Source organism: Sabethes cyaneus, chromosome 3 (genome assembly GCF_943734655.1).
Source record: "Sabethes cyaneus chromosome 3, idSabCyanKW18_F2, whole genome shotgun sequence".
Taxonomy (NCBI): domain Eukaryota; kingdom Metazoa; phylum Arthropoda; class Insecta; order Diptera; family Culicidae; genus Sabethes; species Sabethes cyaneus.
The window spans coordinates 124,780,012-124,807,499 of record NC_071355.1 but is presented as its reverse complement, the minus strand read 5'-3'; the positions used below and the strand labels follow the sequence as shown (position 1 = coordinate 124,807,499).

The window sequence follows — 27,488 nt, the reverse complement described above, 5'->3', positions numbered from 1 at the left end:
CTGCAATGACGTGCATTTAGCATTCAAACTGCATACTATGCGTCTAGTGCAAAGCTGGTCTCCAACCCAAATGTTGCTATATCTATCATAAAACATAACATGTAATACTCTAAGTCGTTCATTTAATCTTCGTTAATACTCAAAATCACAAAAAAAATCCCAAATGTGATTTAACGACAAAAAAGTATGATGTATTTATATGCATAATAATGAAGGTTTGCAAAAACGGTATACCTTAACGCCCAGCGTTGCGGGACACAGGGTCATTAAAAATACATGTCAGCGGCTTTTTCTTAGTTGACCTAAAAGAGAATTTTCCTGAAAGTTTCAACTTTCTGTCCCTGCTGGGAAAAGTGTGGGGCTTTATGGGTTAATAGATCATTTTAGTGACGAAGAACTACCAGAGCTTTGGAACATAGTGCTCGCAGCACCTTCAATTGAAGAGATGCTCCCAGTATTTACTAAATACAGTTCTTTTCGTAAGCTTCAACGCGTGCTAGGATGGGTGATTCGTTTCATCAAAAATACCCGTGAAAAGGATCCTTCCAAACGTATTCAAGGTCCTTCGATTGGCGTTGCGGAAACGAGGGCTTCTCTTACCAAAATAGTTCAGGTAATACAGCTCTCTGAGTTTGCAGAAGAAATAGAAACAATTCAGGAAGGCGGTTCTTGTAAAAGACTAGGAAATCTATGTCCAATTTACCAGAATGGTTTACTGCGAGTAGGCGGTCGCATTCAGCATTCCGCTTTGTCTTACGACGCTAGACATCCGATGATCCTTCCTGGCGGAAATTACATAGCTAAAATGTTGGTGAGGACTACTCATGAAGAAAATCTTCACTTTGGTCAGTTGGGCCTAGTAGCGGTAATTCGTCAACGTTTTTGGATTTTAAATTCAAAATCCATCGCAAGACAAATTACAAGAAATTGCGTAAAATGTTTTAAAGCTTACCCAAGAGGAATCGAGCAGCAGATGGGGAATCTCCCAGAAAGCCGAGTAAACCAAATGACACCGTTTTTCCGAACTGGAGTGGACATCGCAGGACCGGTGTACGTGAAGCAGTGTGTACGTAAGCCTACATTGGTCAAAGCATATATATCAGTCTTCGTCTGTATGGCCAGCAAGGCAATACACTTGGAGCTAGTATCGGACCTAACTGCATCAGCATTTATTGGCGCATTACAGCGGTTTATGAATCGTCGAAACGCAAGGCAAGTTAGATAGCTTCTGTCAGCCTCGAAAAATAGAGTGGAGCCTCATTCCACCTCGAGCTGCTCATTTTGGAGGCCTTTGGGAATTTAGCGTTAAATGTGTGAAATCCCACCTGATAAAGTTACTGAAAACAGCATCATTGACGTTTGTAGAATTTTCAACACTATTCACTCAAATCGAGGCAATATTAAATTCCCGGTCTCTTTGTCCTCTGTCCACTGATCCCAGCGATGCTATTGTTTTATTCGTCAAGCATTTGTAGACTACGTACAATAATATTATTACAATGTTTACTTATATACTATACATTATTCCTTTGGCTAAGTCGTAGTTTGATTTGGATTCTGGACATAGTGATGTCAATTCTTTCGCAATTTTGATTATAAAGGCGCATCATGTTATATTATGCCGCAGCACTCACTCCTGGTCGTTTGCTGGTCGGGCATGAACTCACGGCGATTCCAGAGCCTGCGTACGAGGGTTTGAATACCGGCCGACTTTCACGATGGCAATACGTCAAGCAATTGCGTCAGCACTTTTGGAGACGTTGGTCTTCGGAGTACTTAAATCAGCTACAGGTACGTCACAAATGGCAGTTTAGGAAGCCGAATGTGTCCAAAGGAACGGTCGCCATCCTCAAAGAAGACAATCAGTCGGCACAATCCTGGAAACTAGGACGGATTGAGGAAACTTACCCGGGTAAAGACGGAGCAGTCCGCGTAGTGGACATCCGCACTTCCCAAGGGACTTTTCGACTTCCAATATCGAAGATCTGTCCACTTCCAATCGAGGACAACCAGGGCTTCAATGCTTCACCTTCAAAGGATTAGTCTTCTTTTCGGTCGGGAGAAGGTTCGACTTCATCCGAACGCAATAATTTTGAAAGTGAAAATTTCTGACAAGTTGTTAACCCGCGCCTGCTTGATTACATTTGTATGCCCCTCAGTAGTGATCTAGATAAGTTACGAATGCGTTCAAAGGTAATGCGTTTCAAAGCAACGCGTATAAAAGCAAACGCTTCAGCAATGCAGGTAGATTTCACGGAACCGGAAGGAAGGAAAGATCGCGAAAAGGAAGCTTGTAGAAGATTCTAGAAATGAAATTAGGCAACAGTGTATTCCGATTGGTATGAATAGAAGTGTCAAGCATAAAGAGCATTCATTCATAAAAAGTTTGTACTACCGTTCATTTTAATAAAGTTGTACTCGCGTTTAGATCGAATTACAATTGTCGCGTAGTCAATTAAACAATATTAAAATGAATAATACGTGTACCAGTGAATAAGAAAGTATCCGAACGCCTTTCAGGGCAAACGACTTCCCGGTCAAATAGTGGTGTGTTTCAAGGTTGCCTTTCAGGGCGGAATAAATCGTTTCAGAATAAAACAGTTTGGGGTACTGGTGGTACCCCAACAGTTCAGGATCTACGGGTATTTCACAAGCGCTCGAATGTGCTTCTTGCACAGTATTGCCTAATTGGAATAGCGCTTGACAAGGGTATCCCATGCCACCGAATAATTTGCTGCAGTAATAGTAATAGATTGGATCAGATTGGCAGCCTCTCCCTTCAAGGCCGCACGGAGATAATGGAACTTCTGCACACAAGATATTTCTGTTGAGGCATGAATCATCGAAACGAACGTATCGTGGAACGTCAGCCAATTGTTGAAATCTCCATCAAATTCTGGCAGCGTTATCGTTGGCAATTTCACATTAGCAAGACCGGACTGGATGAGCTGGGGTTCTGAAGCTGACGTTTGCGCAATAGGAACGGGGACTGGCTGGGGCATCTTTGAGATCAGACTGGCTTTGATGCGAAAATACTGCTCTTCTATTTTTGCTCGACATTCCATGTTCGCAATTAAAAACTGCCTGTTGTCATCTAGCTGTTCGTGTTCCAACTGGATCATCTCGAACGCTTCATTTAGATTTTCTAAACGTTCGAGTCGTAGAGGCACTTCATATTGATACTCATCTGGAGCGTAGATTTCACTAGAAATTCAACCATGCGCTTCAACGCTTCTACTACATTTTTCTGCTTCAACTCCTTAGCTTTCATTTTCTTCTCGGCAGGCATTTTAGCAGTCCACATCAAAACGGGATCGATTTCGAGCACGTTTCTGGAACCAAAAGAGACCCAGGAAGTACCGCAAAACGGATTTTATTTTACTTTGGAAAGGTACTCACCTGGTACCTCTTCCAAAGAGGCCTTGTATTTTTATAAAAAATTATAGGAAGAATGTTGAGCTGCTATTCGGGCGACTAAATCTTCCGCTGCGGGTCCAGCTGGTATGCAATAGCAGGAAAAATCGTTGAAACCAAGCGCCAAGAACGATGTCCAGCACGCGGTTTACGAAACTTGCGGTTATGTTTCCTCTCTTTCACTCAGGCAGCGAGACGGGCTTCAAACTAGAGGTTACGTTCCTCTCCTCTTTTGCACGTGCGACGAGAAACCTAGCTTTCTCACGTGCTACCTTGTTACCCTCGTGCTGGAACGGATTGGGGAAATATCACTGTGATCCGGGTTAAGGTTAGGTTTCCTCCTTGTTCTCCACATGCAACGGGTAAACTAGTTTTTCACGAGGTTCTCTGTTACCCTCGTGTTGGGACGTTACGATTATTATATTTTCATGCTAGGTGGGAATACACAGAGTTGCCAATTAGTATGCAATGTACATTGGAACCGGTTCATCTGGTATGAAAACTAACAACGCAGCTCCTATAATCCTACAACTTACTTTCTTGAGAGAGAATTTACATGTAAATACTCCCCCCGTAATAGCCGTAGTCCATAGCCTTATTTTCGTTATCCATGCGAAGATTTAAGGGGTTCATATCGAAAGACTAACATTTTGAGCATATGTGTTTGAAGTCGTTTCGATGAATTCCATAAATGACAAATTTACAGCTATTTGTACCGCGCATGTCTGGAGCGATTACACAGCGAATAAAAACTTCAACGCCGTTTTTCTCGAAACCAGGTTTTTAAAGTAGGTACCATAAATATCTCGAGAACGGCTCAATCAATTCATTTGACTTTTTTTTGTTCAAAATTCTACAAAATTATCTAGGCTTTGACCCAATCCTTTTTTGCTACCGCCATCCGGGGTGAGATTGGGCCAAAAACCAAAAATGTTTATTTGTGAAAATTTATTATATCTATAGAAACTGGTGACCTAAATTCAAAATGATCAGGAACATAACATATTTTTTCATAACTTAGAGTGGAACACAGATAATATTAGCAAACTATTTAGCCCAAACAGGGCTTCAAAGTTCGCGATCAAAAATACTCGGAAATAACGCTTGTAAAAAATGTCCCCCATAAACCAACCCAAACAAGAAATCGCATCAACTTGCTATTTTGAAGGTATATAAACTAATCATTTACAATGTATTGAAAGGTTATTATGCGTTGGATAAGTTTTGATTACGAAAATAATATTTTTCGAAACTTTGTACTTTTCGAGCTTCATCAGGGTGAGATTGTGCCAAGCCATAATGATCGATCCTATTTATGGATTTCACATACACAACAAAAATACGTCAGTATACACCAGTACACTCACATTCCTTACTATTGAGCACAATATTTTGACAGATTAGATTGCATCATCCATTTTAGAGCAAACGGCATCATATGTCTGCTGAATAATTTAAACTAATTTTTACTTTTTCTCTGGAAATTTCAGATGCTTTGAATAAACACTCTAATATAAGACGAATATATTATGCCGTGTATAAACTGCAAGTTTTAAGGAGGGGGAGGGGCGTGGGATGTTCTGCGGCTGCGGATTCTCGAACGAAGTAATGGTTACTGTTGTTAAATGATCAAATAGGTATGCCCCCTTGGGATACACCCCTTCATATATCTCCCCTTTGTTAACCCTCGAAACGCTACTGGCTATATAAAGGCTGTCCATTGAGTACGAACTCATTTTTAGATATTTCAGACCTCCCCGGGTTATTTTCGTTCATACTTTTTGTATGATGCGTTGTTTTTGGCCGATCCCCTGCCCCTAATTATTATTATTATTATTATTTATTGAATAAAATTCATCTGACAAAATATTGTCTTAATCAAAAATAAAACGAACACAGGATCATGATAGTCTTCTCATAAAAACATGCAATGGAATGTTAAAGTCAAAAATGCTGTAAGCGAGATTGAATGCACTGGCAATGGCACGGATTGGCTCATTTTGTCCGTATTGTCGACTACGAGCTGCGGGGTGTAAAAAGTTGCGTTGACGTATAACTCTTTCTGGAGCATAGAAGTAAAACTGCCGGAGTAGTTCAGGCGAATCGACTTCCGAAGTGATGATCTTAGCAGCAAAGAGAGCTTGTGCGATGAATTTTCTCCGTTCTAGGATATCAATTCCAAGTAGCCGACAGCGATCAGTGTAGGAAGGCAGGTTCGTAGCATCACGCCATGGTAGCCAACGAAGTGCGTAGTGAACAAACCTTTTTGTACTCGCTCGAATCTAGCAATTCAACACGCTTGGTATGGACACCATACCACACTACTAAACTCAAGAACTGAGCGGACTAGTGCACAATACAATGCCGGTAGGCACAGCGGGTCGCGAAAGTCTTCGGAGATTTTGAATATAAAACCAAGTTGTCTGTTGGCTTTCGTCAGAATGTCGTTGTAGTGAGGTTTGAAGGTCAACTCACAGTCAAGAGTAACTCCCAAGTCTCTAATTTGGTAGACCCGTTGAAGTCTGTGTCCAGCAATTGAATAAGTAAACATGATCGGTTTCTGTCTACGGTGAAAGGTTATCACATTGCATCTGTTGATACTAAGTGTCAAAAAATTCCGGGAGCACCAACTCTGCATACGACCTACACTTAGTTGCAAGTAGCCGCAATCATTAGTACTGTTGATGATGTTATATATTTTGACGTCGTCGGCGTAAAACAGGCGGCAACCAGATGGCAGTATGACAGAAAGTTCGTTGATAAATAACGAGAACAAAATTGGCCCAAGGTTACTGCCCTGGGGGACACCCGAAACATTCGTAAACACTTCGGAACTAGAAGCTCCGATCTTAACGCGAAGCGATCGGTTTATCAGATAGGACCTGAACCAGGCGACTAAGGATCTGTTGACTCCAAGTTTTTCTAGTTTTCTTAACAGTATTTCGTGATCCACTCGATCAAATGCTGCCTTGAGATCAGTGTAGACAGCATCAACTTGTCCACCGTTGTCCATTGTGCGAACGCATAGTGATGCAAATTCGGTCAAATTTGTCGCAACAGACCGCTTGGGGTAGAATCCATGCTGAGCAGTTGAAATGTAGTTCTTACATAAGCAGAAAAGCGCCTCATTGATAATAATCTCAAAAACTTTAGAACAGCAGCATAAGGAGGTGATGCCTCTGTAATTCCGAACATCTCTCTTATCACCTTTCTTGTGAACAGGAAACATAAATGAGGATTTCCATAGTTCAGGAAATTTGTTCTCTTGCAGTGACCTGTTAAACAGTTTTGTAAGTGGAGTAACTAACACCTCCGAGCACAACTTTAGAATGAACGCTGGAATGCCATCGGGACCAGCAGCATAAGAAAGCTTTAACTTTTGGAGTGCAGACATTACGATTTGTTCACTAATGTGAAATGGACGGAACTCAAAAGTATCACTAGGACAGTCGTTGATGGCAATGGCGACTTGTTCAGGTGAGGCAGAACGTTCGTTGGACGAATTCCTGAAGTGTTGGACGAAAAGATCGCACTTCTCAAGTTCAGAGTTAGTAACTTGTACCCCACTTAGTCCACTTAGTTCATGGACAGCCCCATATGAACTACTTTATACTGATATTTATGTGAATTGTTTGTAAACATGCTAGTTTTCACTATGTAGATTTTTAGCCTAACTTTATCTTTTTGGCACAATGTCACCCCCTAGAAGGGGTGAGATTGTGCCAAAGTTCATACACTTCCAGTAAAATAAGGTTTCATTGTAACTAAACCATCTCTACGGTAGTTGTTAATTGATCAATTTAGTATAATTTGACAGGTTTGAAATCAACTTAGTTCCTAAATTGCGTGTATACTGAGCTAAAGAACAAAAACATATGCTTTTTTGGCACAATCTCGCCCCGGACGACGGAATTGCAATTTATGTATTTTTTAAAAACGTTGAAAGTTAATTTTTCGGCTGAAAAACTGACTTTTATGTTTGAACGTCCACCATTTTGTTACGCGTTCGAATTTTTAAACAGGAAGTGTCACAGACAAGACAATTTAATATACTTTCGCGTCGTTTTGAAATTTTTCAACGGCAATCCATGGTACCTTTTTTTTGGTTGAGTGTATCTTTTATTGATTGTTTTTGTGTCAAATCGCTCCGATACTATTCGTTATTTTTTGCATGTTATTGCTTTTAAACCGTTTTGTGATACATCAATAGTGAAAACTAAAACGATTGCAAATCGAGTCATAGTTTTATAAGAGTAAATTAGTGCATAGCAAAGTGATTTCAATTACTCTAGTGCGATCAGCTTTCTCCTTTCTGTTTACCACCGCAATCGAGTGATTCAGATTAACCGTCACGACCCGCTATCGGTACATCGACAAAGTCGATTCACAGTAGCCGTCACCGGAACGTCTACAGTCAAAGTGGTAGAAAGCTAAGTGCATTTGCGCTACGGTTTTAAATTCGAACCTCCTAATCTTCAACTTTTAATTTCAAAATGGAAAACGCTTGTGATCAGTGCGCTAAACCAGTTCAAGTCGATGGAGAACACATCAAGTGTATGGGTTTCTGCGACCAACTCGTGCACGTTAAATGCGCTAAAATGAACGCGGCTTTTGTGAAAGTCTTACGCGAACGTAAAAATCTGCTTTGGATGTGTGACGAGTGTGTTAAGCTTATAAAAATGACTCGCTTCAAGGGGGTCATGTCTTCGGTAAGCTGCGCTGTTTCATCGATCGCTGGTAGCCATGGCGAAGCTATCGGCGAATTGAAGCAAGCCATACTTGTCAACGGACAACGCATAGAACAGCTTTCGAAGAATTTTTCTGAAGCCGCCACTACGCCTCTTACGTCAAGATACGCGACCGCAGAACCGCCGAAAAAACGACGCCGCGAAGAGCGTGCAGTGGTTAGCAAACCGCTTCTTGTTGGTACAAAATCGTCCACATCGCAAACCGTGTTGACCGTTTCCCCTCCAAAAAAATTGTTCTGGCTTTACCTCTCTCGGATACGCCCCAGTGTGAAGCCCGAAGCCGTCGTCGAGCTGGTTAACGATTGTTTGCAGTGTAATGATCCGATCAAAGTGATTCCTCTGATAAAAAAAGATGCTAACGTAACCGCCATGAACTATATTTCGTTCAAAATCGGTATGGACGAAAAGTATCGAGACATTGCTCTCGATATGGGTACATGGCCCCAAGGTCTGCTTTTCAGGGAATTCGAAGGCACCAGCTTAAAAAACTACTGGGCACCATCTGTACCTCGAGCAACTCCGATAACTCCATGTATAGAGGTAACCCCAGCGAGCAATCCTTCGTCCTCCAACATAGATCTGGGATTGTTGCCAACAGGGTCTTAGAGTCCAAATGCAGGACAAATTGGATGCTGGGACGCAACGACTTTAGTACTTCGGAAGCCCTCAATCCCCCCGCTGCAGTCGAGCTACTGCCGCTAGCGTACAACAGTCGTCCCGGCCCTGCGTGCGGGTTTGGGGAACAGGGCTTCCAGAACCAGACTCATGGCAAGTATCATTCTTGTCCACGTTTATACCCTGCTGACGCCTACCGCGCTTTCAGACCCACGACCACTGGACCATTGAAAGATGATTCGCTCCACGCTTCTTTTTCTGCATCAACGGAACGCACGCCAAAAAGTATGATGGAAACCCTCATCCCGTCCGTCACAGCCGAGTATCGCTGTCCCGTCGATTATGTCATCAGTCGCTGCCATCAGAGCCGTTCCGTTCCTGTGATCGGTACCGGTGATGAGGGTTTCCAACTTGCTTTCCCAGGCAAGTACCGACTTTATAGTCCATCCTCGCTCCCTGATGTTCTCTCCATCCGTAGCAATGGTTCCTGCAGCGACATCCCTTGTCATCGAGTCTCCGTTCCCAGCGCCCACCTAAACTGCCATCCGCCGTGTACTCCAGCCTCCGAGCCAAATTGCGGAATTGTCAGAGCTAGCAACGTGGAAAATAACTATCCGAACGATGCATTGCCGATACTTGAAGTCGATAGGACACCGGGATGCACCGACAGTAGCACTATGGAAGTCCCTATCCTCCCCGCCGCAGTCGCGCCTTTCCTGCCAGCGCTCATCAGTCGTCCCGACCCTGCGTGTGGGTGTAGCGAAAGGGGCTTCCAAAATTCCCTTCCAGGCAAGCGCACTACCGCCAATCTAGATCCTCCCGTTGATCCGTCTCCCGTTTCTAGCACATCATCCAACCGGTTACCGAACAGTACTCGCGACGTCCAGCAAAACATCCACGTGTACTACCAGAATGTAGGCGGAATTAATGCAAGCGTTCACGACTATCTGCTAGCATGTGTCGATAGTCCATACGATATAATCGTTTTAACCGAAACCTGGCTTGACGAACGAACCTCCTCCACACAAATCTTCGGACCGAACTACGAAGTCTTCCGGTGTGACCGAAGTGCGCACAACAGCCGAAAATCAACGGGCGGCGGCGTTTTTGTAGCGGTTCATCGCCAACTCAAGGCCTCTGTCTTAGAACACAACGACTGGTTACCTGTTGAGCAAGTTTGGGTGTCTATAAATTTATCCGATCGCTCTCTATACCTGTGCGCTGTCTATTTCCCACCGGATCGAGTAAGGGACGCCGTACTCCTCAAGGCTCATATGGCATCGGTCTCCACAATTTCTTCGGCAGCCTCCGCCTCCGATGATTTGCTAATTCTGGGAGATTTTAACCTCCCCAGGATTAATTGGCGTGATCGCGGCAACGGCTATCTGTTCGTCGACTTCAGCTCTGTAACTCCTCCCCCGATCACCACCGAGTTGTTCGACTGCTATAGTACAGCCACTGTACAGCAAATTAACAAAATCACCAATGAAAATGGACGCTGCTTGGATCTCTGCTTCGCTAGTGTTTGCAGTCAGGCTCCAGAATGTATGTTGGCGCCTGCTCCACTCGTTAAAGTTGTTCTCCATCATCCACCGCTATTAATTCCGATTTATCAACATACACCATGCAAAACGACCGACTCACCGTCGTCTGTCTATTAAGATTTCAACTGTGCCGATTTTGATGCGATCCAAGGTATACTAAACAGTATCGACTGGAACGCAGCCTTGGAAGAGAACAACGTAAATGCTGCCGCCTTGACCTTCTCGCACATTTTAAATTATATCATCGACCGCCACGTACCGAAAAAGACGATACGCATAGAGCCGCACCTGCCTTGGATAAACGCCACGCTACGTCGCCTTAAATCTGGAAGAAAGGCTGCCTTGAGGAGGTTCTCAAGGTATAAAACCCAATATCTGCGAAACCACTATCAGGCTCTCAATAAGCGCTACAAAAAGTTAAGCCGACACTGCTTCCGCAAATACCTAAACAACGTTGAGCGAAGACTGAAGCGTAACCCCCAGTCGTTCTGGAAATATGTTAGCGCACAACGGAAAGACGACGGTCTTCCATCAGCCATGTTCCTTGGAAGCGACACTGCGACCAAATTGGATATGGTTTGTCAACTGTTCTCGCGGAAATTCTCCAGCGTCTTTGTCGATGAAAGGCTGTCCGAAACAGAAGTATCGACTGCTCTAGACAGCGTTCCAAATCTCAGCGACTCTCTCACTAACCTGTCTATTGATGATTCTATGATCAAGCAGGCCGCTTTGAAGTTGAAAAGCTCAACTTCCAGTGGACCGGATGGCGTACCTTCAATATTTTTAAAGAACTGCATTGATGCCTTGGCTACTCCAATCCGACGTCTATTTAACTCCTCGATTAGCTCAGGCATATTTCCTTCAGCTTGGAAATCCGCTTACATGTTTCCAGTTCATAAGAAGGGGAACAAAAGGAACATAGACAACTACAGAGGTATCTCTGCCTTATGTGCATTATCGAAACTCTTCGAGCTCGTTGTGTTCGTGCCAATTTCCTCGTTCGTCCAGCAATACATCGCTGATGAACAACACGGATTCATGCCGAAGCGCTCAACGTCTACCAATCTACTAACTCTCACTACGTACGTAACGGACTGCTTTGACGACCGATCCCAGACGGACGTTATCTACACTGACCTCTCCGCCGCCTTCGACAAGCTAAATCATCAAATCGCCGTTGCAAAACTGGACAAACTGGGTATTGGAGGGCCGCTGCTTCAGTGGTTTAAATCGTATCTGACGAACCGTCCCATCAACGTGTCTATCAATGGCTTCACCTCATCGACCTTCACCGCTTTTTCTGGAGTCCCACAAGGTAGCCATCTCGGACCGTTGGTCTTTCTTATTTATTTCAACGACGTCAACTTAATGCTCAAAGGTCCTCGGCTTGTGTTCGCCGACGACCTGAAACTGTTTTCGAAAGTCAACGATTCAACGGACACTCTCGCACTCCAGGAGCAACTGTTGATATTCGCTGGAGCCCGTATGGAGCCCGTATTACCAAAACGGCGTCATTCGAATAGAGTCGGTACAACGGAGGTTCATCCGCTTTGCCCTCCGTAGGTTACCATGGAATGATCCGTTCCGGCTACCAAGCTACGAACAGCGCTGCAGATTAATCAACTTGGACACCCTGCAAACACGTCGGGACGTAACTAGAGCCGTCTTCGTATCAGATGTTCTGACATCCCGGATTGACTGTCCTTGGATTCTAGGAAGACTATATATCTTAACTCGGTCTCACTTAACGCGGAACAATTCCTTCTTGCATATACCACATCGGAGAACTAACTACAGCACTTTCGGTACTATAACCGGCTTACAACGGAACTTCAATCGTTTTGTGTCCTACTTCGACTTTGACGTCAGCCGCAACGTGCTGAAAACCCGATTTAGAGCTCTTGCTATTAGTTTTTAAGTAGTCAGTAGGATAGAAAAATCTGTTGACTTTTAATTAATAAACAATAAACCACAATACTTTTTTTTCGAACGATTACGTTCAAGGAGCCATAGAGGAGGGGTGGAGAGGTTCCCATATGTAAACAAAATTGTAAATCTATACCTATAAAAATGGATTTCTGTCTGTCTGTCTGTCGGGATGTTCCTTATAGAATCGAAAACTACTGAACCAATCGGAGTGAGAATTTGCATGTAAAGGTTTTTGGGGCCACGGAAGGTTCTTATGATGGTTAGAGACCCCTCCCCCCACTAAGAGGGGGGGCTCCCATACAAATGAAACACAAATTTCTGCATAACTCGAGAAGTAATCAAGCAAATGGAACCAAATTTGGCATGTGAAGGGTTTTGGAGGCAAGATTTTTTTCTATGGTGAATTAGGACCCCTCCCCACTTTAGGAGGGGGGAGGCTCCCATACAAATTTCCTCATAATTCGAGAACTAATCAATCAATTAGAACCATATTTGGCATGTGGGTGTTTTTGGAGGCAACCATTTTTTCTATGATGAATTAGGACCCCTTATCTTTTTAGGAGGGGAGGGCTCCCATACAAATGAAATACATATTTCTTCATATCTCCAGAACTAATCAAGCAAATGGATAGACTAATCTCAAGTTTTTAGTCTTGACCTTGAAATGCGGTCATGCATACATATTAATATTTTTTTGAAACGATGGTTCTACAATTGATGATGGTACGGTAGGGGAAAGAAATGGAAATTTTGGTGAAGGAGGGAAAGAGCGGAAAGAAAAGGAGGGGGGACGGATATTGGTAGCTACGCTTGACAAGTAGTCATTTTGACTCCTACCTTTTGTCCAATGCTGGAAGATGCATGAGTCGAACCAAGCTATAATCTGTGATTATAACCGGATTCGAACCCACAACACCCGCCAGGGCATGTGATTCGCTGGTACTAGGGATGCTATACCGGTTTTACCGAAACCGGTTTTACCGGTATTACCGGGCTATTTTCCAATACCGAATTACCGGTTTTTCCAAGACCAAAAACCGGTATTTTTTTGCATGATCAAATAACAACTCAAGAAGCCTGAATCGCTGGTAAAAAGTTTAATGATTGAAGGTTCTACAAATAATAACTCAATTATGTAGTTCTTCCAAAGGGAAACCCCTGAAATACCTCACCGCTTTCAGCATAGAGCCGGAGTGCCTCATGCTTTTTAAGCAGTCGTCTCCATTCAACTTGTTCCAATCCCTGGGCTACTCGTCGCCAATTTCTCAGTCGTCTCAGAAGTCGCAAATCACTATCGATCTGATCATGCCATCTTGCATGTTGAGCTCCTCTGGTACTGGTGTCGAGGCGGTCGTTGAAGAGAACTGTTTTCGTTGCTGAGAAACAAGGATACGCTTTATTTAAGCGATGAGGAATTCATGAAGAAATAAGAAATTGTCGCAGTGCTAAAACCAGCCTTGGCTGCTGTCGAATTACTGTACCGGAAAAATTGCACACTCTACCAACTACGCACTCTAAAACTACTCTCGGAACACCTTTCAAGTATCGCACAACTGCTGTTCGAGTTACTGTATTGATAGAATTTCCGTATATTTAAATTTATTCGTTTTATAATTAGCCGCGCTATGTGCAATGACTTTGTAATATTCTTCAAGGCATCAAGGATGTTTTAATAATAAAATTCTGCAAGGTTTTATTATTTTAAAAGTCAATGGAATAAACTCAGAAACCGAGCAGGCAGAGGAACCAAAATCAACTGAACCTTCAGTTATAATTTATCATAAATGTCAGTATCTAAGCAGCTTATTAAAAGCTCTTGAACAAGGGTTTTCCTACGCTACATTTCTAATTTATCACTAGGAATTATTCTTTCTTTCTCTGTGGAGACCGAATGAAGATTCTCTGCCTCCGGAAGTTTTTCATTGAAATTTGTTCTCGTTTAAAAGATGACATGGTAAATTCTCTTCGCATTGTTAAATATTATTTTTTTAATGAATTAACTACGCGACAGAAATTGAGAATCGTTGATTATGGAAGGAACTTCTTCAAATCATATGATTTTTGAATATAGTTTTCAAGAGTTAACTTTTACCGGTTTTACCGGTATTGCATTTATCAGTACCGAAAAACCGGTTTTCAAAGTACCTCCCGGTATTGGCATCTCTAGCCCCTGGTACTTGTACCTTTGAACCATAAAGGCGCTATCCCCCCCTCCTTTCCTTTCCGCTCTTACCCGCCTTCACCAAAATTTTCATTTCTTTCCCCTACCGTACCTTCATCAATTGTAGAACCATAGTTTCAAAAAAATATCAAGCAAATAGAACCAAATTTAGCAAGTATGTATTTTTGTAGGCATTTTTTTCTATGGTGAATTGAGACCCCTCCCCTCTTTAGGAGGGGAATTATGACCCTTAAATAGGAGATTAAGATAGGGGGCTTCCATACAAATGAAATACAAATTTCTTCATAACTTGAGAACTAATCAAACAAATGGAACCAAATTTGGCATGTGAAGGTTTTTGGAGGTAAGAATTTATTCTATGGTGAATTAGGACTCCTCCCCACTTTAGGAGAGGGGGGGGGGGCTCCTATTCAAATTTCCTCATAATTCGAGAACTAATCAATCAATTGGAACCATATTTGGCATGTGAAGGTTTTTGGAGACAAGATTTTTTTCTAAGATTAAGAATTTTCTAAGAATTAGGACCTCTTACCTTTTTAGGAGTGGAGGCTCCCATACAAATGAAATACAAATTTCCTCATAACTCCAGAACTAATCAAGCAAATGGAACCAAATTTAGCATGTGGGTGTTTTTGTAGGCAAATTTTTTTTCTATGGCGAATTGAGACCTCTCCCCTATTTAGGAGGGTAATTATGATCTCTCCCTGCTTCATTAGTGGGGAGGGTCCCATAAAAATGAAATACAAATATCCTCATAACTAGAGAACTAATCAAGCAAATGGAACCAAATTTGGCATGTGGGGGGTTTTGGAGGCAGGAATTTTTTTATGATGGTTTGAGACACCTCACCCCTGTGGCAGGGGATAAGAACTCTCATACAAATAAAACAGAAATTTTTGCGTAACTCTAAAACTAATCGAACTCGAGAAATTTTAGACTTTTTCATAAAACATGAGTCAGTAACAAGACCACCAGAATCTATCAATAGTAACATTAGATGATTCAGGGCTGCCGTCGGAAGCGCCGGCCACTGCGTGGGAGAGGGGGGCAGCCCTCCGTAGAGATCACCTCTATGTAAGCAAAGCCTGGGTGCTAATTCCGTTATCGAAATTTGACCTTCTGTTTTTTATACAACAGACTTCGCAACCAGCTGTTAGAATACAGGACAGTGCGGGGTCAGTGCTACGATCCTATTGACTCTAACAGCCTCTCCCAGCCAAGATTCGAACATACGACGACTGGCTTATTAGACCAGCGTCTTACCTCGAGGCCAACTGGGAGGTACCTCTATGTAGGTTTATTTATTTTCCTAGATCTACTGACGTCTATTACTTTACTTCAGTTGGGTCATCCCTGCGAAATCAATGGTACTTTCAACGAAAAGATTTTCCGTAAAATGGTACATCCCGCGTAAGATTTTTCATGAAATGGTATTCTGCGAAACTCTATATTCCGTGTTATGGTTAACCGAGAATTGGTGTTCCGCAAAATGGTATTCGGCGAAATGGTTTATAATGATGACGAATATTTAAATGCTATCAGCTTTATTGCTATGGGGGAGCTGTTTTCTATTTTACTGTGAGGAAAATTTGTATATTAAAACACCCATAAACTCCTTAAAAACTTGCAAAACTCGAGATCGTGATAAAGGTCATCCAAGATTCAGGATATATGTACAACACAGTTTAATTCGTGGCAATACGAAGTTTGTCGGGTCAGCTAGTACTAGCATAAAATGCAATGTTTAGAATGCAAAAAACCTGAATTGATTCGTCTTTCGCGTTATCGAGCAAAAAACATATGAAATAGGGCCAAAAATATGGTGTAAAAGGTACTATGTCCCCTTAAGCCGGTTTCCTCAGATTTATCCATTTTTTCCGCGACAACAGTAGGTACGGACACGTTGTTTGAGATGCTTTTCACTCTAGTAGAGTTTCCGTTCGTTTGACAGTTCGGTCTCTGTGATTGCAGAAGCAGCGTGAAAACTATCCATAAGGTAGGGGCGAAATATTTCAGGGATTTATTTAGGAAATTTTTATGCTGTTTCTTTGGATCATTTGGAAATGATGCAGAAATGTACGCATATGTTTGAGGGTCTGCGTATATCGGGAAGAAAGTTCGTGTTTAGTCTGAAGTATAGCTCCAGGGAGAATAAATTCTTAACTCTTTCTGCGGTGAATTCAGTTTGAAATCACGTGCTCAACGTAATGATTGAGGTTGTTTAAAGCTAAATGAGCCTGTCTTAAGTTTGTTTATCAGGTTTTGAGTGGTATCTTCATTCTCATTGAGAATAAGATGACAATACTAGTTTACGGTAATGATTTTATTTCGCTCCAACTAAGATTTGTTTGTCATGCTAGCGATTACAGAAGCAGAATTGTTGAACTGTCATGATTATGCTGTCCATAACAGAAAAAATTCCTATGAAATTCTTGAAGTAAAAGAAGGGCGGTAAAGACGGACACCTTAAGGTCTAAACAGAATATCTACTCAAATATAATTGTATTGATCGCAATTTTCATACAAACTAAACCTTTAAGTCGTCTCTGTCTAATATAGTTACAACGTGTGCTAGAAAATTTCTTTCAAAATTTATACTTTTTGCCTTTCTACTATATAAATATATAGTATAAAGGTATAGAAATCCCTTGGAAATGGAAAGAAGGTCCTGCGGGCCGAATGTTATATAACATTCGACTCAGTTTCGAAAACTGAGCATTTTCTGTGTGTGTGTGTGTGTGTGTGCGTGTGTGTGTGCGTGTGTGTGTGCGTGTGTGTGTGTGCGTGTGTGTGTGTGTGTGTGTGTGTGTGTGTGTGTGTGTGTGTGTGTGTGTGTGTGTGTGTGTGTGTGTGTGTGTGTGTGTGTGTGTGTGTGTGTGTGTGTATGTAACGCTTTCAATCTCACTCACTTTTCTCGGAGATGGCTGGACCGATTTTAATGTTCTTAGTGTCAAATGAAAGGTCTAGGTGTCCCATAGGTTGCTATTGAATTTCATATTGATTGGACTTTCAGTTCAAAAGTTATGTATAAAAATATGAAAAATATTGGACTTCATTATCGCATAGGTCCCTTAACCGATTTGAACAAAATTGATTGCATGTGAAAGAGGAGCCTTGCAAACCCTCAACTTCCAAATTTCATGATAATTGGGCTTGTAGTTTAAAGTTATATAAAGAAATGTGAAAAAATAGCCATTAAAACCTAGTTTTGTAACATATAAGCATTAATTCAATGAAAAACATCACACATTTTATTATTGTTTGAAAATTACTGCTGAGATCTATCAAATGAAACCGAGTTATATAAAATCGGACGGTTCATTCAAAAGTTATTCAAACTTTAACACTTAAGCACCGTATATTAAACCGTTAAAACGTGTGAAATCAAAACATATCAATCAAATGTTGATTGTATTCAATGTGTGTGATGTGTGTGATGTATGTGTGTATGTATGTATGTATGTATGTATGTATGTATGTATGTATGTATGTATGTATGTACATAAATGACGCTTACAGTATTCACGCACTCAAGGAAAGAAAATATAATTATTCTACGCAATACGTTGTGAATTTTACTGGCAAATAAGGATTTTGAGGAATACAGAACGGATATTTAAAAATATAGTCAAGTTAATTATAGATGTGGTCGAGAAAAAATCAATAATGATTATTGTGGCAGTAGAAAGGCTAGGTCACGCCGCTAGGTGGATTAATTCGGGTTTTTTTAATATTATAAACATACCACACCACAATAGATCAAAGAACTGGTCGCAGTGGTCCAAGGTCCCCAACAAGGAAAAAAAATATTATAAACATTATATATAAATCGGAGTTTCTGCGGATTGGCGAAAAAGACGGACACTTGATATGGGAAAGACGGACACTCGCAAAAAGGTGTCATGCGTCGTCGAATTAACAGTATTAAGAAAGATTAACATATTTCATCATGTATTTAGGAAAGAATTGGTTTGGGAGAACCCCCTTCCCGATCCCCCCTTTGAGCGAGGAAATAAAATGGTTCCTTTCAATATTTTAATTGGTTTTTCAATATTTTAATTGGTAATCTGTAATAGATGTAGGCAGAGGCACAATATGTGTCGATAACCTAACCAAACGCGTCGCTATCTTGATAAGTGGTTTTTGCAGTCTCCTTTTGTCCAACGCCTCTATGGTTCAAAGGTTCAAGTACCAGCGAACCACATGCCCTGGCGGGTGTTGTGGGTTCGAATCCGGTTATAATCTCAGATTATAGCTTGGTTCGACTCATGCACCTTCCAGCATTGGACAAAAGGTAGGAGTCAAAATGACTACTTGTCAAGCGTAGCTACCAATATCCTCCCCCACCTTTCCTTTCCGCTCTTCCCTTCCTTCACCAAAAAATTTTCATTTCTTTCCCCTACCATCCCTTCATCAGTTGTAGAACCATCGTTTCAAAAAATATTAATATATAAGTATGACCGCATTTCAAGGTCAAGACTAAAAACTTGAGATTAGTCTAACTTTTTACTGAATATTCAAAAACACCAGGCTTCCAATGGATATTCAGTGAAGGATCAAACTAACGCAATATCGACGATATAGCACGAAAATATTGTTTTTAACGACCTACCAGTTATTTTCTTCACACACAAAATTACATCGGATAGCGTATCTACGCATTTTTTTGTTAGTTTTGTTTATAAAGTTGACAACTGTGCTACTAAAAATCGGCAGTTCAATTCAAAAGTGTTCATTCAGTCTATAGAAACATTTCCCATCATTGATTTACTTCAAAAATTTATTGTTTATGAAATATGACAAGTGTCCGTCTTTCCCACAGTGTCCGTCTTCACCGCCCTTCACCTATTAGATTAAGATGAGGAAGTTTGTAGACATTCGTTGAAGACCGGAGTTTTACAACGTGATTTGGAAATAGAGGAAGATTGGCAATCGGGCTGACGATGAACATGACTCCGAATGTTCATACAGCTTTTGATTAGCTCTAGTACGTTGATATAGTCCTTATTCTAAGTATGAAAGTAAATTTTTTCGTAAGATTTCCCCTTATCCCCGTAATTTAAGCATGGAGTGATGACTTGCACGTTACAGTAATATAAAGTGTAGCTATTTAGACTATTTAAAATGAATTGGTTTATTGAGCAAACCATAAAAAGCCCAGTATAACAGTTTGGAATCTTGCATTGCAAAATATATTAAATGCAATATTGTGTTTTGTATTGTGTCCGTGTCGATGAAGCGCGAACCCTTAGGTAGTCATCTATACCTATAAAATGGATTTCTGTCTGTCTGTCTGTCCGTATGTTCCTTATAGAATCGAAAACTACTGAACCGATCGGCGTGAAAATTTGCATGTAGGGGTTTTGGGGCCAGGGAAAGTTCTTATGATGATTAGAGACCCCTCCCCCACAAAGAGGGGGGGGGGGCTCCCATACAAATCTATACCAATAAAAATGGATTTCTGTCTGCCCCTATGTTCCTTATAGAATCAAAAACTACTGAACCGATCGGAGTGAAAATTTGCATGTAGGGGTTTTTGGTGCCAGGGAAGGTTCTTATGATGGTTAGAGATCCCTCCCCCACTAAGACGGGGGGCTGCCATACAAATCTATACCTATAAAAATTGATTTTAGTCTGTCTGCCCGTATGTTTCTTATAGAATCGAAAACTACTGAACCGATCGGGGGAAAATTTGCATATAGGGGTTTTTGGGACCAGGGAAGGTTCTTATGATGGTTAGAGACCCCTCCCCCCACTAAGAGGAGGGGCTCCCATACAAATGAAACACAAATTTCTGCATAACTCGAGAACTAATCAAGCAAATGGAACAAAATTTGGCATGAGGGGGGTTTTGGAGGCAGGATTTTTTTTATAATGGTTTGAAGACCCATTACCCCTGTGGTAGGGGAATAATGACTCTCATACAAATAAAACAGAAATTTTTGCGACCTGTCGTCGGAAGTGCCGGCCACTGCCCCCCCCCCCCCCCCCCCCGCAGGCAGCCCCCCGTAGAGGTCACCTCTATCTAGGTTTATTTATGTTCCTAGATCTTCTGACGTCTATTACTTTCCTTCAGTTGGGTCACCCCTGCGAAATGGTACTTTCTACGAAAAGATTTTCTGTGAAATGGTGCATCCAGCGTAAGGTTTTTCGCGAAATGGTATTCTGCGAAACTCTATATTCCGCGTTATGGTCAACCGAGAATTGGTGTTCCGCAAAATGGCATTCGGCGAAATGGTTTGTAATAATGGCGAATATTTAAATGCTATCCGCTTTATTTTATCAGGCTAAGCAATGGGGGGAGTTGTTTTTTACTTTACTGTGAGGAAAATTTGTATATTAAAACGCCCATGAACTCCCCAGAAATTTGCAAGGCTCGAGATTGTGACAAAGGTCATCCGATATTCAAGATTTATGTACAACACAGTTTAATTTGTGGCAATACGAAGTTTGTCGGGTCAACTAGTTATAATATATTTGGTGATACGATCATGCCCACACAGTAAATTCTTAGCTGGTTAGATTATGAGAGAATTCGCACACACAGAGAGTAGATAGATAGAGTAAAGAAGCCGAAAGATTGAACATTTGACCCCCGTGATTTTGTAACCAAAATATACATAGTAGGATTATAAGTATGAATGCAAATCAACCGGTTTAATTAAATGAAATCTCTAAAAGCATTTCAAAAGTTATGTAGTACTTTAGCAATGAAATATTTCCCTAGTCACCTTTAGTCGATCTTGTCCGCTTCGTTTGGTATGACTATATTGAATACATACCTTCGTTCAGTTTCGCGTAACTTAGCGCAGTCTGGTGGTAAGTATTGTGAGTTCCCATGATGAGAAAAGCTCAAGTGATAGGAACTTTATATAGGGAATTCTTGTAGGCAAGTTCGTTTAGTTTGTAAAGTCATCTTTCTAGGGTGTTTGCACCTATATGGTCATAACCTCGTGTACTTAGCTGGACCGATTCGGATTCTTTTCTCCGAAAAGATTTCAACTGGACTTGCAGAGCAAGCAGTTTCATCCCGGCAAATAAATTTTGGCGGTAGTCTCCGTATGGAGTGGTGCTTAAGCTACACGCTTCATCAGAATCGTCCGCGACGGTTACAAGGTACATTTAGGCGTTTTGGTCTTACATTTCGGTTATCTCCTTTATAGTGTATGTAGTATGTCACATCAAAGTGATTCTCCGCCGAAATTTTAAAAATTAGATTGGGTATCTCCGATTCGTTATCAATAAGATGCGATACGATGCGCACAGCAAATCATTAAATAAAATTCAATTGTGTATTACTTACTCGTATTTTGAAAGTAATGAATTCCTATGCTTGATTGATCTGGAACAAAACGAGTAAACGTTGTAGGCAAATGAACCGTATTCCACTCTTAGTTGTGCATCATTTTCGTTTAGTTTTAGGCATTGCTCAAAACATCTCATTGTGTTGTTAGATTCTTCAAGAAATTCTTGGCACCTAGAAACATTTGCAATTTTTAATCAATTGAATACGTTTATATATACATATATGTATCACGTAGTGAATATTTGTTTTACAGTGACCGCACGTAATTGCGATCAGCAATTAGGCATCTGGAATTAGGCGATCACTTAACCGAAATAGTCGATTTTTAAAAAATTGAATTAAAAACCGTAGTCAGTGAGCATACTCAGGTGTCTTTATTTTTGTGTCAATTGTTAAAAAATGACTGCACGCCATGAACTGAAAAATAAATTATATAATATTGCGACATTTGCCCCTATTTAGACTACCCTGCTTTACACAATTATCACAGTCGAATCTCGCACACGATTTCGGTCAAAGAAAATGAAGTGAAAGAGAAGGGCAAGAGAGAAAAAGAAGTTAAACTCATTAGTAGATCAAACTAAAATCCACTCTAGTGTCAGATTAACAGTGCAAAATGCGGTACGTTGCAATAAATGATTATCACAGTAGTCTAAATAGTCATAAAAGGGGCAATATATATTTTGTAATACTTGTTAGATACCATGCACCAAGAATCCGGAACTCAACGATTCTTAACGAAGAGTCATACGATGTGAATTTTTCAGATTTTAGGATTTAAATTTTGGTTTTTATGATGGCGTTTTGGTTATCGGGTTACTAGTAAACTAGTTTATTTGCTGTCTAGGCCAACGTTTCAAGGATTTATTTCCTCTTCATCAGGGCATACGAAAATACAGTTTACAATTACATTGAGTTATTAAACTAATTTTTGTCAAGTTTGTTTGGGTGGCTATTTTGACGTAGGACTACGTCTTTGTTAACTATCTGGGACTGGGAAGCACTTTGTGAAAACGAAAATAGAAGTGTAACGTTGGAATGAAAGATTTCAAATGCTAATAACTACTAAACTGCTGAACGAAACTGAACAATTTATATGTCGCACAGTGGTTGGAAACCTTAAAAACCTGGCCAAAACCTCAAAAATTGAAAGTTATCATTTATGAAATATTTTGACATAATTACACGTAGTCATTAAGTCATTTTATCATATCCTGTAATATCAACTATCGATAATGTAGATTTGTGGTTTGGCGTATTGTCGAACGTCAGTGCCTGAGAGACTCTTTGCTAGTGCGGGTTTCATACGTTTTGTGGCTCTTGGTAATAACGCTTGTGGTTCGTTATCGCATTATCAAATTGACCAAACTCGTGACTTTAGTCATGACCTTGAAATGCGGTCAGGCATATATTAATACTTTTTTGAAACGATGACTCTACAATTGATGAAGGGACGGTAAGGGAAAGTAATGAAGGATTTTTTTTCCGGGAATGAAGGGGAAGGGTGGAAAGGAAGGGGGGTGTAATAGGTAGCTATGCTTAACAAGTTGTTGTGACTCCTATCTTTTGTCCAATGCTGAAAGATGCGTGGGTTGAACCAAGCTGTAATCAGAGGTTATAACCGGATTCGAACCCACAACACCTGCCAGGGCGTATCGCTCACTGGTACCCGTGTACCTTTGAACCACAGAGGCGCTGGACAAAAGAAGTCTGCACAACCCCCCTTATTAACCATAGCGACATGGGTTGGTCTATTTTTAGACACAAATTGTGCCTCTTCCTCCACCTACTGTAGAAACCACCGACCGAGAAGTTTTAATCTAACGTGTTTTTACTTTCAGGACGACGACACTATGCAGGCCCTTACGACTTGCTAGGTACTGCGTGTGACGCTGTTCGTCCGAAAGCGTGTTAGTCCGCGTTTCTCAGCGCGGTTCTTCGGAGAAAAGCTCCGTTCCTATGACAATTGACCAAACTCGTGACTTTAGTCATGACCTTGAAATGCGGTCAGGCATATATTAATATTTTTTTGAAACGATGACTCTACAATTGATGAAGGGACGGTAAGGGAAAGTAATGAAGAAGGATTTTTTTTTCGGGAATGAAGGGGAAGGGTGGAAAGGAAGGGGGGGTAATAGGTAGCTATGCTTAACAAGTTGTCGTTGTGACTCCTATCTTTTGTCCAATGCTGGAAGATGCGTGGGTCGAACCAAGCTGTAATCAGAGATTATAACCAGATTCGAACCCACAACACCTGCCAGGGCGTGTCGCTCACTGGTATCCGTGTACCTTTGAACCACAGAGGCGCTGGACAAAAGAAGTCTGCACGTAGACTTCTTTTGTCCAGCGCCTCTGTGGTTCAAAGGTACACGGGTACCAGTGAGCGACACGCCCTGGCCCTCAATTGTAGAGTCATCGTTTCAAAAAAGCATTATCAAATAACAATCATCCAAAATGGATAACGTTTCTCAAGGAATGTACTGCACTAGCGTTATATGCAAATTCAGTTTTTTCGTTATATATATACTTTCACAACGTTTAAAGTTTCCTTCGCAAATGCTAGTTTTTTCAATTAGCGCGCGCAATGAAGTTGGCATTTACTTTGTGTGCCGCGAGGTGCCGTCGAATGTTATATAGTTTTGTGAGTGTCAGATTATGGCGGTTCGAATAGCGTGTAGCTTTTTTGCAACTATTTGCAACTCCACGAGAAAATGGAGGTTTAGTATTTACACGCACCTATAGGCGAAATCGGACGAGTGAGCTTTTAATGCTCCAAACAACCTGTGTTTGTTTTTAGCTTGTTTTTTACTATTATCCTGTTCTTTACAAATGAATCGTTGATGGTGCAGAGCAAAGCCTAGGGGATAACAGTCTTTAGACATTACCCTTCTTTATCGATAGACTTCGCGAGTACAGGGCAATTACGGGGCTGGTTCAACGATCTTACTGACTCTAACAGCATCTGATCGTTCTCAATGTGACAGATTATTATTAATAACTCTTACGATTCTTTTTATAGACTCCGCAAATTAACGTGTGGATGAGGGTAACTGGCAGTAGTGTTTCCAAAAGGAGAAATTGAGGCAGACGGGGCACATTATTATTCACAGAATCAAGTGAACGCTCAAAATGTTGAAAAGAAAACGGTTGAAATAAAATTACAGATACAAACACGCATAAGCATTGGTCGCTCGAAACCACGGATGGGCAATTCAAATGATAGAAATACTGCAGGACATTTAATTGCAGACGAGTTTATATTGGAAAGTGTCCGCACAAATTCTGGAACTTGCGAATCGCGCAACATGAATATAAAGGATCAACAATACATACTTCTCGAGAAAATATACAAGAGAGAAGATAATGGAAGATATTTTTCGAAGAATGCTTGCTTGCAATCGCGTTGTTGTGCTACACAACATTGAATGGCACTGACAGCTATAAAATCGGCGACGGTGATGAAAGTAACAGCGATGATCATTTCGATTAATAATATTTTTTAAAGTAATGTTGCATAACCTAATGAAATAAAGAATTTTGCGATTTTAATAGGGGAAATAAGGCGATTTTAAACTTCATTTGTTATTTAATCCAATTTTGTTTTTTAAAAAGACCAAAAAACGCGCTGAGGCAAATATAAACCAAACAGGACTAAAAGATACAAAAGTGGTCCGCCATATTGGTCAGCTATTTTACGTTTTGAGTGTTATTGTCGAAATCAACGACCTGAAAATCACTTTTAGATGAAATTTATCTCGAAAAGTTTAAAATTAAACAAAACAGGCCACCATTTTGGGTTAGCCATTTTGAATTTCAAATTTTCAATATAATTTTTGAAATCAGCAACCCGAAAAACATGGAATCTCATCATCTTGAAGTTTTGGCCAAGAATTTTAAATTTCCGACCACTGTGTGTCGTTGGAAAGATAGAATGATCAGCAATTTTATGAAGGGGGCGAGAGAGTAATTTTATGGACGGTGTAAGAGGGGAGGGGGGCTCCTATACAAATGAAACACAAATTTCCTCAAAACTCGAGAACTAATCAACCAAAAGAAATCAAATTTGGCTTGTGGGGGTTTTTGGAGGCACGATTTTTTTCTGTGGTGTACAGTGGCCTTTTACCTTTCTAAGAGAGGGGGCTTCCATTTAAATGAAATAAAAATTTCCTCATAATACGAGAACTAATAAAGCATATGGAACCAAATTTGGCATGTGGGCGTTTATGGAGGCATGAATTTATTTTATGATGGTTTGAGACCCCTCACCCTTGTGGTACGAGGATAAGGACTCTCATACAAATAAAACAGAAATTTTTGCGTATGTGCCATATTTTATGCTATGTAACAAGCGGTAAGCTGTGAAAGCAAACTAGTAAAACCTTCTCGGAGCAAAAAACAGTGAATCGACGCCGTAAACTTACGTGCCTGTTGCCATTCATGTCAAAATAGAAGGACATTCGAATGGCACGTCATATTTGCGATAAACGTGCCTTGGCTTTAATGTTATTTGTGACCAACGGCCTTTTTAAAGGTCATAAGCGAGTAAAAGTAAGTTTATTGAAACATGTCAAGCTACGCATAATCATATTTAATACAATAATCTGTGGGCTGGTCATTCATTACTATTTCAACCTTTATGATGCAAACAAGTGATTTTTAAAAGAAATCTTCTATATTTCAATGGTTGCAGGCGTTGTACTTATGAACCCTCGTCCACGTATTTTCAAAGCCACCTTTGCATTCAATGAAGAATTGAATCTAAATATTTCGTTTTTCTCTTTTAACTTAAACAACTCTTTTAACTTAAACACTTAAACAACGGCACTCACAGCATCTTATAAACATACATATGCCAGAAATGCAGTTTACATTAGTCTTTGATCTAATGATCTGATATAGTCCTACGTCACCCATTCGTACAACCCTTAGGGCTGTATATCTTGTAGTTTTTTTTCTATTAGTCGAACTGCACTATAAAGAAACAATACAATTTATTATAAACTACTAGGTTGGTCTAAATTTGAAAATTCAAATTTGAAAAACCGACGAGTAATAATTTACAGTCATTCCTGTACACAATGATGTCCGATTTTTCCAGTTAATCGATTAGTTAATAATCGATTACTTTTTGGGCGGACAATAATCGACATCGATTAATCGGCGCTATATAATCGATTAGTCGAAATAATCGATTGGTTATAACCTTTACGTCCCGATACCAAAAATAAGGATACTTGCAGTTACACTTTCGGCTCTATCTCCATTGTTGTTCAATTGATTCATATGCAACTAACTCCAAAAGAAAGAGTTAAAAGAACTCCATCAGATTGGTCGGTAAATAGCAACGGGATGGCAAGGTTGTCATCTCCCATATATTTGGTGCGTAACCGACATCACTGGCACTGGCATACGAAAAATGGCCTGTGCGCCCTAAGGCAATGTTAAATCGGGTAACAAAACTTGTTGCTGGCTGTACCAAATGATGGCAGTTTAAGATTATTTATGCAGTTTATGAATATTCTTGCGGATTGCAGTTTTGTAATATATTATGCATCATATAATATTTTTCTGTTGAACGAGTGAAAATACGACAACAGTTTATCCAGTTTTGGTGAAAGCGGAATGAAAATAGATGTTCGTTATGCTAAAATTCTAGCGTGCCACACCGTTGGTAAATAGCAGGTTTTTTTCTTGAGCTGTTTTCTTTTCAGCTGGATACCAGGCTTAAGACTTGACCCCTATTTATCGAC

The 27,488-nt window shown here is 40.6% G+C and overlaps 1 protein-coding gene across 1 annotated transcript in view; it reads right to left on the bottom strand.

Annotated features, from left to right (window-relative positions):
- Window positions 1-27,488, bottom strand: part of LOC128743672 (calcineurin-binding protein cabin-1-like) — an 858,845-nt gene that overhangs the window by 366,910 nt on the left and 464,447 nt on the right. The window contains exon 15 of the mRNA XM_053840294.1: window positions 21,736-21,909. Coding sequence (XP_053696269.1) covers window positions 21,736-21,909 — 174 coding nt within the window. The remainder of the gene's footprint in view (window positions 1-21,735; window positions 21,910-27,488) is intronic.